The following is a 16,908-nucleotide window of genomic DNA, read 5'->3' on the forward strand; positions in this document are numbered from 1 at the left end:
CAAGATAGCATGGTTAGAAATATGTAAATTGATTGCTTAAGCATTACTTAAGTAAATGTCTTGCTATTTAAGAATGTTGCATTAAGGATAAAGGAAATAAAATTTGTCAAATCAGCTCTCTACTAAGTTATGGGAAAGGTAGCGATCTGGCCTGAGATAATCTAGTAATCAGTAAAGAAATTTGCTTTAACATCAGCATCAGCCCCAATTCTGCCTGATTAACTTGTGGAGGGAAGTTACTTGTTTTCTATGGGCAAAATTGAGTGAGAGGTATGTAAGAAAGGACATTGTAATCCTTATCTGCTTCACCTATGAACTGGATGACTTTGTTCTGGCACAGGCCTAACTAGTACAAAGCTCCTGTTAGACTGCCATGGGACAGGCTGTTTGTGGCAGGGTACTTTGTGTGCATTAATCTCCCAGTGTACCTGGGTCTTACCTATGGCTAAGACACAAGTAGTTAAAAAAACATCTGTTATCCTAAGATAAAGTTCAATGTGCAAAGGAGCTAGCTGAAAGTCCCCTGCATCACTGCAGCTCTGTGATAACCATTTTAAACTCATCTCCTGACTTCATACAAGTTTAGGGAAATTAGCATATTACTACAATTGAATTGTTGTTTCAGAGAGATTAGTTCATTACACAGTTGAGACTCAATTTCACTGAGCAATAGCAGAAACTGAAACAGAAGCAGAACAGTTTTAGAAGTTTATTGTAAAGACCTTTACAATCTCCACACAGAGATAAAGATATAAAATGATGTTGTTTGGAATAATTAAGGCTGGTTGGTGGTCATCTGAATTTCACTGTTCAATGGAACTCAAGCAAGAGCAATCGATTTCTGACTGTACATATTTTTATTTGTGTTCCATCATTACAGTGAGATCACAATTATTTCAGAGACTCAATGCCTGCTTATTATAAAATAAAGGACATTTATTTACATGATGAAAGAAAAATTTCGGCATTCTACTGGAATGGATGACCGATACAGCAACAAGTTTAGTCCACGTATTTCCCAAGAATGTCACCATCTCTAAACAAGTAGTAGTCCTGCAAAGAAAAGAAACATTAGTACACATCACATCAGTTGTTTTTCCAGCTGTTCTGCAAATGCTGTCTTGCTCTGAAGTCAGGGCTACCACAGTCATGAAGTACAAAATCAAAAGTAAGACAAGCAAGACTAGCTCTACATGTTGACTTCTTGAAAATATTTTTTTGTTCATAAGATACTCTTTGGGAAAGCTAACAAGTTACTATTTTTAGTAGCAGGAAGTGCAAGAACTGTCACAAGACAATTTTGCAAGCTTTCCCTGTCAAAAGCAAGGTTATTGGCAGTAATTTCAAAGCCTTTTTAGGGCTCCCTCTACTATATGCTTGGCATATGGAGCCACTTTGTCCACCTAGCAAAAGTCAGGCCAGAGGTCTCCTTGGTTATTTCCTTTAAGCAGCAGGTACACTACAGGTACCAGAAGCTGGCTGGATTCAGCTGCACCCATTTGAATACCAACAACTGCAGTTCTTGAATGCTGCTAACACTATGAAATAACTACAGTATTTATCACTGGCAGTACAACATTTTGGGAACCAGCTTAATTTGCATTCACAAAGTTGGGAAACCTACCTTATCTTCTAGTACAATCTTAGTACCACCATATTCTGGTAGCAACACCTTTTCACCAACTTTTACACTCACTGGCTGAATCTCACCATTCTGAAAGAAAAAGGAAATCGTTAGTCTTCCACAATATAGACAGATGCAATAGAAATCCTCCAAACTGCAATGATCCATCCACATATAAAATGTTGAGGAAATCACAACAACTCCGTATTTTCATTGTACGGTGAAACTAGAATATACAGGTTTACTAGCAAGAAAAGCACACCAGTCAATTCTCAAGCACTGGAGTCCTGCAATATTTAGGCAGTAGAACTGCAGTGATTTTCTGAATATAATTAATTTTCATTTAGTTTTGAGTGTAAATATAACTGTGAGGTCTTTGCTTGACATACTGAATAGGACTTCACTTACAGAAAAAAACACCCAAGAAACCTGAGAAATTAAGTGACAGACCATTAAACACCCTTCTGAAATGAAGGGAGAACGGCCATTTCCATATTCTATAGCCAAGGCTGACTTCTCCAAGCGCCAGCTGAAAGTACCTTCCCATCTTTGTTACTTTGATCAGCTTGTCACTGGTGCTGGCAAATCAGTTGTTTAAAGCTGATAAAGCTGAATTATATTTTTGTATAAAAAATAAAATATTAGCATATTAGTCAAATACTGGTGCTATTTCACAATACAAAGCTTTAAAAATCAGATGCTGACACAAAACAGCATGGTATGCATGGAGGGACTTATGGTAAAGAAAAAGTCTGAGTCAACATGCCCAAGTTGATATTTAACCTGTTTTCCACTATTGCTACTAATCAAACACTACTTTGGTGGGGGAAAAACCTTCCTGATGCTGAAGCCCATAGCCGCTGTCATTTTTGTGAAGACTGGCTTTTTTTATGATCCCAGATGTGTATTCAACATGCAAAATTAACAAAAAATTATTTAACACTTAATTATTTTGATTCCTGATTTTCTTTTGTCCAGTAAGCCTAAGCCTTATGGACAATGATATTTTGCACAGCACAAGACAGTGAATGCCACACACTCTGGGATTCTACCCTGCTCACAAGTCACAGAAATTCAGGCATGTAATCATTTTAACAACAGCAGCTGCTAGTCCTTCAAGGTTTTGGCTGAGAAGTGATGCAACGAGATATCCCCCAAAACACTGTTTATATATTTAAAACAAAAAAAAGGAAAAAACCCCCAACCAAAACGCAAAAAACACCCCAACCACAAAACCCCACACCACTCCTGTTTAAAGCTGCTTATAAATATCAATAAATACTACTGATTTTTAAGAGGCAAGTATTTTCCATTTCACAAATGATGAAGGGAATGCTGGAATTTAAGGTCAGAGCCAGTCAGGAGAACTTGAGATTTCCACCTCCTCCTTGAATCTACCTCCAACTTCACTCATCGCCTTTGACCATTTTTGTGAGCCATCACTGAGTTTACACTGCAACCATCCCTTTCTTACGATAATATTTCAGCTGCCACGACACCATTACTAATGCTACCCAAATGTAATGCTTCAGGAGACTTACCTTTCCTCTGGCTCCTGATCCAACTGCTACTACTGTTGCTTGCAGCACTTTCCCTTGAGCTTTTTCTGGAATCATGATGCCTCCTTTGGTTACTGTCTCAGCCGCACATCGTTCAACCAGAACGCGATCAAAGAGGGGAAGAAATTTCCTAAATGCTTTTCCTGCCTGTGGAAGTAATTGTACATTGTAACAAGAGGAACATTACAACGAAATTAAAACAAACACAAAGTGATTTCTTTTTTGAGAGAAATTAATAGTTTAAGAAAACTGCTGAGCATTTATTTTTATTAGTAGCAAACATATGCCACGTTTGATTGCATCAGAAATTGGTACAGACACAGGCAGATGCTGGGCAATCCTGAGAGTTCAGCCACAGGAAGAGGTACTCCATGTGGTGGAATAAACCAGCAGCAGATGGAGCAGGCGCCGCCTCTCTGGTGGAAAAGCTGCACAGGCTTTTAACCCCAAACTGTTAGTTACTATCATTTGGTGAGCATAATTATTGATTATCCATGATACATTAATTCAGTTCACAACCAGATTTAATGATAATTAAGGATCTCTTGGGACAGCTGCATTTTTATTCGTGTAGTGAAGTGTTTTACAGTAAAGGAACAAAAGCCTAGGCAGGTACCCCATGTCAGTCTTTTTCAGGTACTGTCAAACCTTAGCGTTTCACATAACGATATATGGCCTCCAAAGTTTGAGGTCTGAAGCAAGAGTGCTGTTACTTGTATTGACTTCTACAAATAGACTACAACTTTACAAGAAACGTTACTAGATCAATGCAAGCACTCAATCCCAACGAGCAGGGGTCAGGAAGAAGGAACTTGCTTTGAATTAGAAGGAAAAATATGGCAACTTGCCAAGTCACATGGAGATAGTGCTCCACTAGCCCCGTACCCAGAGCCCACACTCACAGAAACAACTAGAAACCAGGGCCAGGCATCCATGTGCCCATTACTGACACTCATCAGTACACACACACTTAAAATCAGGGGAAAACAAGATTACAGGCAGAGCATGAACACAAGACAGTACATAAAGGATGTGTGTGTCTGTCCCCCCCTCCACATTACTACTACAATGATGAAAAACAACGGAGAAAAAGGCTGCCGATTGTGACCATTTTCATTGTGTAAAGATAACAGCTCCAAACCTCTTTTTTTAAAGAGGCTCACTCTCTAACAGAAATAAGCACCCAGACTTACGAACATGAGCGTTCTACACCAAGTATTTTAAGAAGTGCTAGTTCCTCACGTTAGCAGGATGATAAGAATAAAGTATCACAGGTGCAAGAACAGGGGCAGCTCTGCCCTTACCCAATTCTCTTTCAATGCACGAGCTCCATAAAAGTTTATGAAACACAGAGAACGAGCGCAGCATAAGACGTTCCGGTTTCGCCTGCGGCCCTGCCCGCGCACCTCCAACTAACGGGATGCTCCCGATACCCCGGGCAGGGAAGAACATGGAACTAAAGCGCGTGGGAAGCCAAATGCAGCCCCCACGGGCAACCCCGTCGGTCCCGGCCCGCAGCCTCCGCGCTTGCCGGCGGAGCCGTTGCTACCCCAAGGACTGCGTGACCTTGCGGCGTTACCAGGCCACCACAGACACCCCCGGCCGCGAGCGGCTCGCTGCGAACGGCTGTCGGGACCCGCAGGCCAGGGCCCGTCGCGTCCCACCCGCGCCTCGGCCGGGCCCCACGGGCACGACGGAGACCGCCGCTGCCGGCCGGCGGCAGGCTAAGGGCACACCCGTGCGCGGCGGCGTGGCCGCGGGCTGCTCAGGGGGTCCCGACAGTGACCCGCCTGCGGAGGACAGGCGGCCCCGCACCAGGCACAGCGAGGGCTTCTCCCCTCACGCCGCCGGGCGCGCTCAGCGGAGCCGCACCCGAGGCCGACAGCGAGGGGAGAGGCGAGGGCGACGTGCCGGAGCGCGGGCGGTGGGCACTCACCATGACGGCTGCTGCGCTCCCCGCCACCGAGTGCCCGGGCCGCCGCAGTGCACACGTGAGAAAGGTCACAGCCTGCGCATGCGCACCCGGCGCCCCGCCCCGGGGCGGTGCCCACCCCCCCGCACCGGCCCCGGTCAGCTTTAATTCCGCCGCTTATTTTTTGTCCCCGGGGCTACGTCCCGTTTCCGGAGGCGGCTGATACCCCCGCGGCGCCGCGAACCGCGCTGCCCAGCGCCCGCCGGCTCCTGGGGTCCGCCACTCGTCCGGAAGTGAGGTCAGCTCAACTTTGACCTTCGGCGAGCATGAGCGTTCCAGAAGGTTCTGGAATTGGCGGGCCCCGGAACCTGAGTGGCTCATGCTGGGGATTGCCGCGCATGCCCTTAGCGCGGCCGGCGCCCCAGTCCTGCAGGAGGTCTGTCGGCGGGCGCGGCCTCCCTCCTCCCACCAGGGGTGGGGCCACGGCCTCTATGCTGGTTCCCGGGCCGGGCGGTGCGGAGCCCCACATGGGCCGGGGGCGGGGCGGAGGCAGTGAGTGCTGAGCGCCTTCCCGCTCGTGTGCGCAGACTTGCCCACTCTGCTTTGAGTCCGGTTCCCCGGTGCTGCCTGCAGGTGAGCGCGGGAGCATGGTGGCTGGCCCGGCCCGGCCCGGCCCGCGGCGGGAGTGCCAGAGGGCCGGGGGTGCTGCTCCCTGCCCGTTCCAGCGGCGGCGGTGGTTACCGTTCTGAGAGAGGGGGTGCCCGCGCGGTTAACTGCCAGGCCTGGTCGGAGCGCGCGGCGCTAAAGGTCGCCCGCGTGCCGTGGGGGGAGAGGGGTGGTAGTGAGCCCGTCCGCGGGCGCGAGGCGGCCGGAGCGAGGCCCCCGCGCGGGGGCGATGCCGATGCCGGTGCCGGCGCGGCGGGGCCCCGGCGGTGCAGCGCGGGCGGGCTGGCGGCAGGGGGCGAGCGGCTCTTGACCTTGCTGCGCGTGTCCTGCAGGAAGGGGACGCGCGGCGGCCGCCCGTCCCGGCGGCCCCGGCAGCGCCCCGGCGCCCCTCCGCTCCCCCTTGTCGGGGCGCGGGGGAAGCCTCGCCCGGCGGAACGGCACTGCTGAGCCGCTGCCGGGGGGAGCCGCCCGGCAAGCGGGGCCGCTGGTGTCGCGCGATGCCCTCGCGGCCTCCCGTCCTGCTGCCGGGGAAGGCCCGGCGGGAGGAGCCGGGAGCTGCTGGGGGCTGCTCGGTGTGGCGCTGCTGCAGCCCAGCCCTTGCCTTGGGGATCTGGGCTCCCCAGCCTTGTTCCTCGCGGCTGCTTTTGTGTCTGCCCTTACCCAATTCTCTTTCAATGCACGAGCTCCATAAAAGTTTATGAAACACAGAGAACGAGCGCAGCATAAGACGTTCCGGTTTCGCCTGCGGCCCTGCCCGCGCACCTCCAACTAACGGGATGCTCCCGATACACCGGGCAGGGAAGAACATGGAACTAAAGCGCGTGGGAAGCCAAATGCAGCCCCCACGGGCAACCCCGTCGCTGAAAAAACGGGGCTGAAAAACTAAAACTTTATGGTTGCTTGCTTTACTTCCTGCTTCCCTTTTCTGCTTTTTAGTCTAGAAGTATAGACATACTGCTTATATTTTTTTCCTGAATTTGTTTCAATCTTTTAGACATGCTCCGTTTATCTACCGTACTCCGTCAGATAAGGCCGGTGTCCAGAGCACTCGCCCCCCATCTAACACGAGCATATGCAAAAGATGTTAAGTTTGGAGCAGATGCTAGAGCTCTTATGCTTCAAGGAGTAGATCTTCTAGCAGATGCTGTAGCTGTCACCATGGGGCCAAAGGTAATGGAAGATTTTGCATTTATTTCATGTTAATGCTTTGATCTGGTTGAAAACACCATAGTAGAAAACAGTTGTTAGATTTCCCTCGGTAGAGCTGCAGGATTGCCACCTGCAGATCAGTAACAGATGTAGGGCTATGGACAGACTGCTGCAAGCAGCCATATTCTCATGTTTTGTCACCTGAACCACGATGGTAGTGCACGTGCTTTTCATATTGACAAAGTAGAATGAACTGGATCCCTGAAAGATGCAATATATGTGTTTAAACAGTTTGAAGGTTAAGGGGTTGTGCATAATAGGTTACCATGGCTCAGATGATGGCCTGTAACCATGCAGTAGATAATTTAACCATCTGTATATCATGAGGTGGGTTAATTAGCATATGACTTTTAGTTTGGGTGGTTTTTTTGCACAAGTTAGAGTTTTGTATCACTTCACCTTTTAGTGTTAACAAGGTGAAAGAAACATTGAAAGTGTAATGTTGAGTTTTCAGTTGACTGGTAAATGTTATCAGCTTCAGTGAAATTCCATGGCAGTGGCATTCATTTATGTTGCTTATAGGGCAGAATACAGTATATGATTCCCTGTTAAGTTCCAGGTCTCTTGGAAAACCAGCTACTGTATTCTGCATAGTCATGCAACATGCAGTAAGGCTTGAAATGAGATGCCTTTTTGAGGAAGAGACACTGATTTTCTTTGGGCTTATAGGAATATCTGTTCTATATAATAACAGCATTTGCATGGCAGTTCTTCTTAAGGCTGCTCAGCTTCTGTAACATTCATTCATGTATTGCACGTTTTTGGTGCTCTGTTAGCTTTATTCAAAGGCAAAAATGCCATAAGCTGAGCAAATGAAGGTTAAGGAACAGTGATGTCGGCAAGCTGTGGCTGATTTCCATGAAGGAACAAAGTTTAAGTGTAGTCAGTTAATTTAACTCTTGGGGTTTTTTTTGGATCAGGCTACTCTGAATGCCTAAGCATAGTTTTAATGCACTGGTTAAAGGCCAGTTCCTGATGCAACTTGCTGTAACCTTGTGGGGGTTTTGTTCCAGTGGTCTCACTTTATCTGCTGTTCACCATGTATTTGTAGAGATGTAGGGATTGTACTGTAATGCCTGATTCTGCTTCCAGCATTTTTAAGAAATACCACTCTAGTGAGGAAGGTCCCCTTTGGCATTGTTCTATATTTAAAGAAATGTGGTTTGCAGTCTCACGCAATCTTTTGATACTGCTGCCAACACGTTGATTACTTTGTCAGAACTAGTGTATGTGAGTGCTTGGATTCTTGATATGCAGGACGATTCAAAATGCGTGTGTGTTTACCAGTGGTGTTCCTTTTTTCAGAAACACATAAAAAGTTTGTTGAGTGCAAGTCCTTTAATGTGATCAGATATAAGCAGGTTTTGTTGTGCTGCTCTCCATGGAATAAGATCATGTGAAAATAGAGAATAAAATTAAGCAAAACAGAGCGAGACTACATGAAGAACTTATCAGCAGTAGGATCCTCCAGAGAGAGTTTTGTTACTCTTGAACCGCTTTTAAATTTAGGAGAAGTGCAAGTCAAATGAAATAGTCGTAAGAATTCAGATTATGCATTATTTTAGCATAATTGTTTTTTTCCACAGAGTTAGAATTATGTAAATGCCTTTGCAGGTTCAGCATTAGTAACTGAAGCTTAATGTTTCTTTTGCAGCTTCTAGGGCTAGTTGTACCTCAGAAGCGGTGTAGCCTTGTGCTGGGCAGGAATCCCAAGTTAGTTAAATGGTTGAGGCAGATGAGTGGGCTCTGTGCAAGCGAGGAACACTGCACCACGGTGCTCACGTGCTGGATGGGAGTCCTTCGCTAGCTTGCCTGGCACGTGATCCAGACTCTGGTTGGAGCTGAAGCTGTGCTGGCGTCTGATCAGCTACGGCAGTGTCTCAGCAGGGCCAGTGTGGCCAGCTCTGAGCTGGAGCTGAGGCCAGGTGAGGGGACTTGTTGGAGCGGCAGTGGTGAGGTGGGGCAGTTGCTCTCCCCTCTCCCAGCAGCTCCAGCTGTCAGGGTAGCTGAGGAGTTTCAGGGCAGCAGTGGAGCAGAGGTGGCTCTTTACATTTCTGCTTCCTCCAGCTAAAACTGGAACAAGATTGATTGGGGCAGCTATTAAAGCCATTGAATTAATCTGGGAGCAAGCAGTCCTCTTGTGCAGGTGCATCTGCCCTGTGCTCCCTGTAGGGTCTATAGTTTCCCATATTAGCTGTGTATCTATTGCATAGGATAGCCCAGCTTTTTAGTTGAATGGAAGTGTGGGCTGAGAGAAAAAAAGTCTTGCTAACTTGCAACATTTGAGAAATAATTGCAACACATTAACACAAGATTTGTTAAGTTGGCTCAGGTCTTTTTGCTAATCCCTAATGAGGCTTGCAAGTGTCTGCTTTTTTTTTTCCAGAACATGCAACAAATTGAGTTTTGTATTACTGCTTTTTCAATCATAAACTTTGTATTGTGATTTGATGGAAATTTTTCAAAGTTTAGGGGAAAATATCAATGTTAGAGGGAATCCCTTCAATTATTTTTCTGTGTAAGGCCAGTCTTATTTTAGCTGCTGGCTTCTGAGTCTGTGGTATGAAGCCTCATTCAGTGAAAGTATAAAACCTTTGAGCTGTTTTTCCAGTTTTGTGGAACCTTGGTAATGTGTGTGCTTGGAAAATGTCCCAACTGAAAGCTGTGTGCAAGGTGATGCTTCTGTTCAGCTGTGGCTGTTCAAAAGGATTTTCATCTTCTGTTGAACTCTTAGAACAGCATGCTGTGGATTATGTGGCTTTGATTTAATATTTGTTCTTTGTCATCCTAGGGAAGAACAGTTATTATTGAACAAAGCTGGGGAAGTCCCAAAGTGACGAAAGACGGTGTGACAGTAGCAAAGGCAATTGACTTAAAAGACAAATATAAAAATATTGGAGCCAGGTTAGTTCAAGATGTTGCCAACAATACAAATGAAGAAGCAGGAGATGGTACCACAACTGCAACGGTACTTGCACGTGCTATTGCCAAGGAAGGCTTTGAGAAGATCAGCAAAGGAGCTAATCCAGTAGAAATCAGGAGGGGTAATTTTTTTTCCCTTGTTTTTAATGTTTAATCACTGTCTCTTTATGTCTCATATGCCAAATTTGACTGGCTTCCTGCATAAGTTGCCGCCTTTTTGAAGAGCCCCATAAAGCTTTATATGAAGAGCGGTATGTAAAGAACTCACTTGTTTCTGTAATGTTACCTACTCTGAACAATTCTTCATTTTCCTAATCACTTCACTATTTGATATGCTTGCTTAATTTGTCATAGGTAACCTCCACTTAAAACCATTTCTGCATTTAATTTCTGTATATAAATTTATTGGTGCCATATAAATAAATTTGCCATAAATTTTGATCGTGACAAAGTATGTCACCTCCATTCCAAAAGATAATCACTATGTATACAGACAACAATATGGAACTAGAACTGCCAGTCACTTGGTTTTGAACATGCAAACTTGATGCACTTTTGGCAATGTGGAGTTTGGTTCGAAACTTAACCTGTTTGTGGGTTTGGTTTTTTTCTGTGCTGTATACCTTGTTTTGATCACTCACAAGTATTCTCTTCATCTTCAGGGGTGATGCTTGCAGTTGATGCTATCATAGCTGAACTGAAGAAGCTGTCTAAACCTGTTACAACTCCAGAAGAAATTGCACAGGTATGAAAAAAAAAATTTAAAAAAAGTTTACATAGCTATTTATCAGAAAAAGTTTTGTCAAGTCAGGTTTAATGGAGCTAGGCTGTGTGTATATGACACCTGAGTATTTTACTTTATAGATCAAGATTCAGAGTATGTTTCATTGAATGATCTTCATGGTAACACTTTCATTTTCTTGAGTTATTTAAAATTCCCAGTATTCTGCCTACAGCTATACTAGTAGAAATTAGTTTAGAAGTAGGTAGCTTTTCCTTATTTTCAAGTTTCATTCCAAAATGTGGTCTTAAAACATAAACTTGTGTACTTGGGGAGAATTGAGGAGAGCAAAGATGTGTTTGCGGATGGGAGGTGACTGGGAATGTTGCAGCTCTGCTGTGGGAGGTTCAAGTCAAGGTGGGTGCCCAGCTGGGTCTTGGGCACCAGGTATGTTGGCCTTTGTGGCGTGTTTCCACCCACGGCTGCGGATTCAGATGACCTGTGTGTGTTGCATGAGCCCAGCACATGGCATCTGGCCCTGTGCTTGAGCTGCCCAGGAGCCATTAGCCCTTCTAATGGGGTTTGTGGATCCTGGTGCAGATGTGCTACAGTCAGATGCCCTGTCCTGTCAGGAAGTGTTAGAATTAAAAATAGTTATTCTGATTTTTTTTATAGTGAGGAAACAAATCGCTTGTATTGTGAAGTTAGGTTAAATGGCTTACTGTTTCAGGTGGCCACGATATCAGCAAATGGAGATCAGGAAATTGGCAATATAATCTCGGATGCAATGAAAAAAGTTGGACGAAAGGGTGTAATCACTGTCAAGGTAAGAACTGGCCAACATAGGGACTAAGTGCAAAGTGACCATCTCTTCTCCAGTGAGGGCTGGCTTTTGTGGCATGTGATGTAGTTGCTGCTGCTCACACGTGGTATCCCATTGTAATTCCTCCCTCTGCAGCTCCTTTAGGTCAGGGTTTGATCACTGCTCCCTCTTATAATCCTTTTATTTTGAAGGGGGAGCACATAAAGCTGGCATGTGGTGCAGAGCCTTTCATTCTGTTGTGCATAGTATGCTAAACATGTACTTGTGCTTCTGGTAGTAAATAAGGAATCTTTAATGTGGACTTCCTTGCATCAACAGGATGGAAAAACTCTAAATGATGAGTTGGAAATCATTGAGGGTATGAAATTTGACAGAGGCTACATCTCTCCGTATTTTATTAATACAACCAAAGGTGAGTTAACAATAACTTATGTCAAATACTTTACAATGGCTCTTGTAAGTTAGACATCGTGGTACCTGCTAGAAAGACTTCACGATCCGCTATACTATGTACTGCGGCAATAGGACAGTGGGGCCCTTGCCCATCAGAAACTTTTAACTCTTGGAAAAACTTGGAGTCTGTGGGGGTGTGTTTTTCTTCGCTAAGTGTGGACAGTGTCTGTGCTATCCAGAGCAATGTAGAATTGAAACTGGAGTCTTGGGGAAAACAATTTATGTGTCTGTTTTTAAAGCCATTGAAAAGTGTAACAGTTGCTCCACCGTAGCTCCTTAAGTTTAAGTGAATATATGGTATGTTTTTATGATGGGGTTGTTCGGATAACCCATGCTGTTTCTGCAGGGCAGAAATGTGAATTCCAGGATGCTTACGTTTTAATCAGTGAAAAGAAGATTTCTAGTGTACAGTCCATAGTTCCAGCTCTTGAAATTGCCAATGCTCACCGCAAACCTTTGGTCATTATTGCCGAAGATGTCGATGGAGAAGCCCTCAGCACTCTAGTCTTGAATAGGTGAGGCTTAAAATACATACTTGTTGACAAATACTGCTTGCTCTGGGTTTTTTTCTGTGTGTTTTCATCCTTTTAATGGAATATATACAAAAGTGTGTGTTTTGAATTCACTATGGAGTAGTACTGTTGTCTGTTCTCTTTATCAGTACCAAAGAAACAGCAACGTTTGTACATAGCCATACTTGGCATCAGTTTGGACAGAATTTCAGTTCTTTCCTAACTGCCTTTTTGAGCAAAACCGGTTCAGTTCATGAAGGTCTCTTTGTTTGCTTGATCGTTAGAGCTGTACTGAAATAATTGTCTTTAGTAATTAAACTTGTTCTCTGAACACATGTGTGGAATGTTGCTCTCTGAATTCTTTTCTTCAGGCTGAAAGTTGGTCTTCAGGTTGTTGCTGTAAAAGCACCAGGTTTTGGTGACAACAGGAAAAACCAGCTTAAGGATATGGCAATTGCTACTGGCGGTGCTGTAAGTAATGATGTTTAATTGGCTTTTTGCGCTAAGAAATGCCAATGGTATTTAAGGAGGAAAAGAACCTATATTTTTAGGTCCACGGCTTGTGTTTGCTGTGGTGCAGGCTGCGTCATGTTAGTTCAAAAATGTAATGGTAACTTTAATGTTTGAATCTTTTTTTTAAATACAGATATTGATAATTGCTGTGTAACACAGCCCTGACCAACCATGAGTAGTATGTCCTTTTAACTGACCGAAGTTACACACAATTTCCTTGCAGCATTTGGGTTGTTAAGGGGAAGGAGGAACATCAAGGGAATTTCTTAAACATTGCAAAGCTTTCTTGCTGCCTTATAAAACTGATAGTCTCATAATTGCCCAGACTTGAGTATGGCACATATAATTCTTTTAAATGTTTGGAAGAGACTGGATAACTTACTTTTTTTACTCAACTTCTCAAATAGTTGGTGTGCTGATTAGTGTCCCTTTATACTGCTTTTTTTAATACGTGCTTGAAAATCACAGCATGATACTGGGATCTGAAGGTGGTTATGGAAATAAAACTTAGTGTTTAAGCTAAATGGAGCACAAAGTAACAGAACCAGCAAACTCCTTTGCAGTCAATTTAAGTGCTAATATTCGTAACTTCTTGAAATACGAGGAGGATTTTCTAGCACAACTGCACTTCCCAGGGACTTTGAATCAGTTCCATCAGTCAGTCATGAGTGGGAAGACGGCAGCCCCTGTTCTGTCAAGGCCAGTTTGGGAGGTACCAGTGTGCCCGGGCTCTGTTAGAAGGGAAGAGTTTTGTTCAGCTTGGCTGCAGTACTGTGATTATTTTGCACTGTTAGCCTATATGTGTTTATAAATACACATTTGATATGTATGTGCCTATATGATACACATTTGCACTGTATGTATTTGTGTCTAGAAATAAAAAAATTCACATTATGGAGAAGCTGTGAATTTCAACTTTCCACGTAATTTGTTTCAGGTGTTCGGAGAAGAGGGTTTGAGCCTAAATGTGGAAGATATTCAGCCTCATGACTTTGGTAAAGTTGGAGAGGTCATTGTGACAAAAGATGACACCATGCTTCTAAAGGGGAAAGGTGAAAAGGCTCAAATTGAAAAACGTATTCAAGAAATCATTGAACAGCTAGAAGTTACCACAAGTGACTATGAAAAAGAGAAACTGAATGAGCGCTTGGCCAAACTCTCTGATGGAGTAGCAGTATTGAAGGTGAGAAGTTAAACTTCTCAAATTGTAGTCTGTGGGGAAAGGGGTGGTATCAGGCCCTTACTGCTAATCTGAGTTACTACTGTGTCGTCGTCTCATAACCTTAGCAGTTGATTTGGGTAAGGAGTTTGGCTTATTACAGTGCTACACTGCAGTATTAAGAACTTGATGGAAATTATCAACTAAAACCACGTGTTTGGGCTTTTTGAGTGCTGAGGTACAAAAGAACACTGCTGGTGTGGGAGAGTGTGGGTTGCTTTCTGGCACTTTGCAGTTAATGCTTCAAGTTGGCCATTTCATATTGCGGCAGCAGTTCGGTAGCCAGCAGTGTGCTCCTACTCAGGCTCCTTGCGTGGACCTTGACGACTGGCTTGCTGCTTGTAGGTTGGTGGCACAAGCGATGTTGAGGTGAACGAGAAGAAAGACAGAGTTACTGACGCCCTGAATGCGACCCGTGCTGCCGTAGAGGAAGGCATCGTTCCAGGCGGCGGCTGTGCATTGCTTCGCTGCATTCCAGCATTAGATGCTTTAGCTCCAGCCAATGAAGATCAGAAAATTGGTAAGCGAAGTACTTGAACCTGGGTGTGGAATTGTTAAGAATAGGCTTTCTCCTGTCCTGGGGCTTTATAAGATTAATGACAGATTGCTTTCAGTGAGTTTTCAGTTGCTTGATATTTAGAACCTCATATCTGCTTGCTATGGTGTTCTCTTCCGCTTTACAGTGGGAAGGAGCTTTCACCATGTCTCCCACTCGGATGTGAACGAGCCAATAACAATAAAGCAGCAGTACCCCCTGCAAAGAGTTGCCAACCACAGAAGGAAGAGTTGGGTTGACTGTTACAGCCATTGCAGGCAGACAGAAGATCTAAGAATGCTTAAGAGATTGTGGGGCAAATCGAGCAGAAAAAGGCTTTGCGCCATGTTACAGTAACGATGCTCCTTACTACCTTTTGCAGAAGTAAAACGAAAACGTGTGTGAATCCTGCAGTGATTTCATTTGTTGACAAATGTTAAGTAGCAGAGAACTCTCTTCCCTGGAACTGATAAAAATAGCTCATGTTCTTGCTTGGAGGGTTCTCTTTTCATATTGGTCTCCAGCACCTGAGTGTGTGCCTTGGCACAGGAGCAGTGTATGTAACAGGTAGTTCTAAACATCTTTTTTCTTGCAGGCATTGAAATAATAAAGAGAACACTGAAAATCCCAGCAATGACTATTGCAAAGAATGCAGGCGTTGAAGGATCATTAATAGTTGAAAAAATCCTACAGAGTCCATCAGAAGTTGGCTATGATGCAATGCTTGGGGACTTTGTAAATATGGTAGAAAAAGGAATCATAGACCCAACGAAGGTAACCTAACCTCTAATTCTCAGCTTTCCTTCCTCCCAGCTCATGTGACCGTCAGCAGGTATTAAGTTATTTCTTTGCTATTTTTAGGTTGTGAGAACTGCTCTGATGGACGCTGCAGGTGTTGCGTCTCTCTTATCGACAGCAGAAGCGGTGGTGACTGAAATGCCTAAAGAAGAAAAGGAGCCGGCAATGGGAGGAATGGGTGGGATGGGGGGAGGAATGGGTGGTGGCATGTTCTAATTCCTGGGGCAGGAAAGCATCATGAACTGTGCTGTTTCAGACTGATAGTTCTGACTTCAAAAACTTCAGCTGTCAGTGCAAGAGGGTGGATAGTGACTGAAGTGAGGCTGGTGTTTAAAAGAATCACTGTAACCATCAGTTACTGGATTTCATTTAACACACGTGTAATTGTTTACAGTCATTGTCCATGCCTACAGATAATTTATTTTGTATTTTTTGAATAAAGACATTTGTACATTCCTGATAACCGGGTGCAAGATCCACCTACCCAAGGTCCTGATTTAAACTTAATTTAAGGCACTTGATATTCTGTTTCAGAATTTATTGGTGCTTGCCAGTACTAGGAAGAACTTGGAAGCTGCTGTGCGTGAGACTAGACAATTGTGTACGAAGTAGGCAAATACAGTTATGTGACCTTTATGTAATAAAACCAACTGCTCAAAAGTTACAAAATGTATCACCTTATTCATCTGCATGCAAAGCCATAGGCGTGGGGGAACCATGACAGCCTCTTGCTGCCTTCTAAGATTTACTAGCAATCTGACACTTGGAAATGACTGGGCATTTCCTTCCAGGAAACATTCCTTTGTCTAGAATGTTTCAGAAATACAAGTGACTTTAATTTTGGTAAGAAATACCTAAGCTGAACTGACACTGCAGTTCTTCCAAATATTAAACAATGCTATGAAAATAAGGCACGTGCACAGACTTTATTTTGCCCTGCCTGTACTGCTTGTTTCACATGCTGGAACAGGCCCAGTGCATGGTGCAGTGCTGGGGGAGGGAGAGTGCCCCGAGGGCCTGAAACGGGTAAGTTTCCTTTGCTGAGAAAGGGTTCTGGCTGTTTTAACTACTTCTCTGGCTCGGGTGTGGCATGTGGTTACCTCCTTGCCTTAAGACTTCCAGTCTTGTCTTCCAGCTTTCTGGTAACAGGCTCCAGGTGTTGGGTTAATTTGCACTAGCTGCTGCTTTACCCTTGAAAACGACAACTCGCTTTGCCACCTACTGTGTTCTTTGACCTGACATGGCTAATAACGTTGATGTGTAAAGTGTTTTCTGCCTGCTTTCCTTCAACTCTGCTTTCCAGACGTGAACGCAGTGGTGTTCCCAAACTTGTGTCAACTAACAAAATTGCTTTACAACTTCTCAGCGCTTTAAAACTGGCCTCTTAATCCAGCTGTCACTTTCCCCAGCTTCCTACCTTTAATAAGAACTGTCCTTCACAG

General features: G+C 44.6%; 2 protein-coding genes across 2 annotated transcripts; one reads left to right on the forward strand and one right to left on the reverse strand.

Annotated features, from left to right (window-relative positions):
* Positions 1-825: 825 nt before the first annotated feature.
* Positions 826-4,382, reverse strand: HSPE1 (heat shock protein family E (Hsp10) member 1; the record flags this gene model as incomplete). Its single annotated transcript, XM_082001573.1, has 4 exons — positions 826-1,053; positions 1,625-1,714; positions 3,166-3,330; positions 4,377-4,382. The coding sequence occupies 4 exons, from the start codon at positions 4,380-4,382 to the stop codon at positions 1,003-1,005; spliced, it is 312 nt and encodes a 103-aa protein (XP_081857699.1). The 3' UTR covers positions 826-1,002.
* A 2,375-nt stretch (positions 4,383-6,757) lies between these two features.
* HSPD1 (heat shock protein family D (Hsp60) member 1) lies at positions 6,758-15,800 on the forward strand (the record flags this gene model as incomplete). The annotated part of the gene is made up of 11 exons (XM_082001392.1): positions 6,758-6,931; positions 9,762-10,014; positions 10,555-10,637; positions 11,344-11,439; positions 11,755-11,848; positions 12,236-12,404; positions 12,773-12,872; positions 13,852-14,097; positions 14,479-14,653; positions 15,264-15,442; positions 15,530-15,800. The coding sequence occupies 11 exons, from the start codon at positions 6,758-6,760 to the stop codon at positions 15,680-15,682; spliced, it is 1,722 nt and encodes a 573-aa protein (XP_081857518.1). The 3' UTR covers positions 15,683-15,800.
* Positions 15,801-16,908: the final 1,108 nt, after the last annotated feature.

This window comes from Phaethon aethereus (assembly GCF_964289735.1).
Source record: "Phaethon aethereus genome assembly, chromosome: 6".
In the NCBI taxonomy this organism is placed as follows: Eukaryota; Metazoa; Chordata; class Aves; order Phaethontiformes; family Phaethontidae; genus Phaethon; species Phaethon aethereus.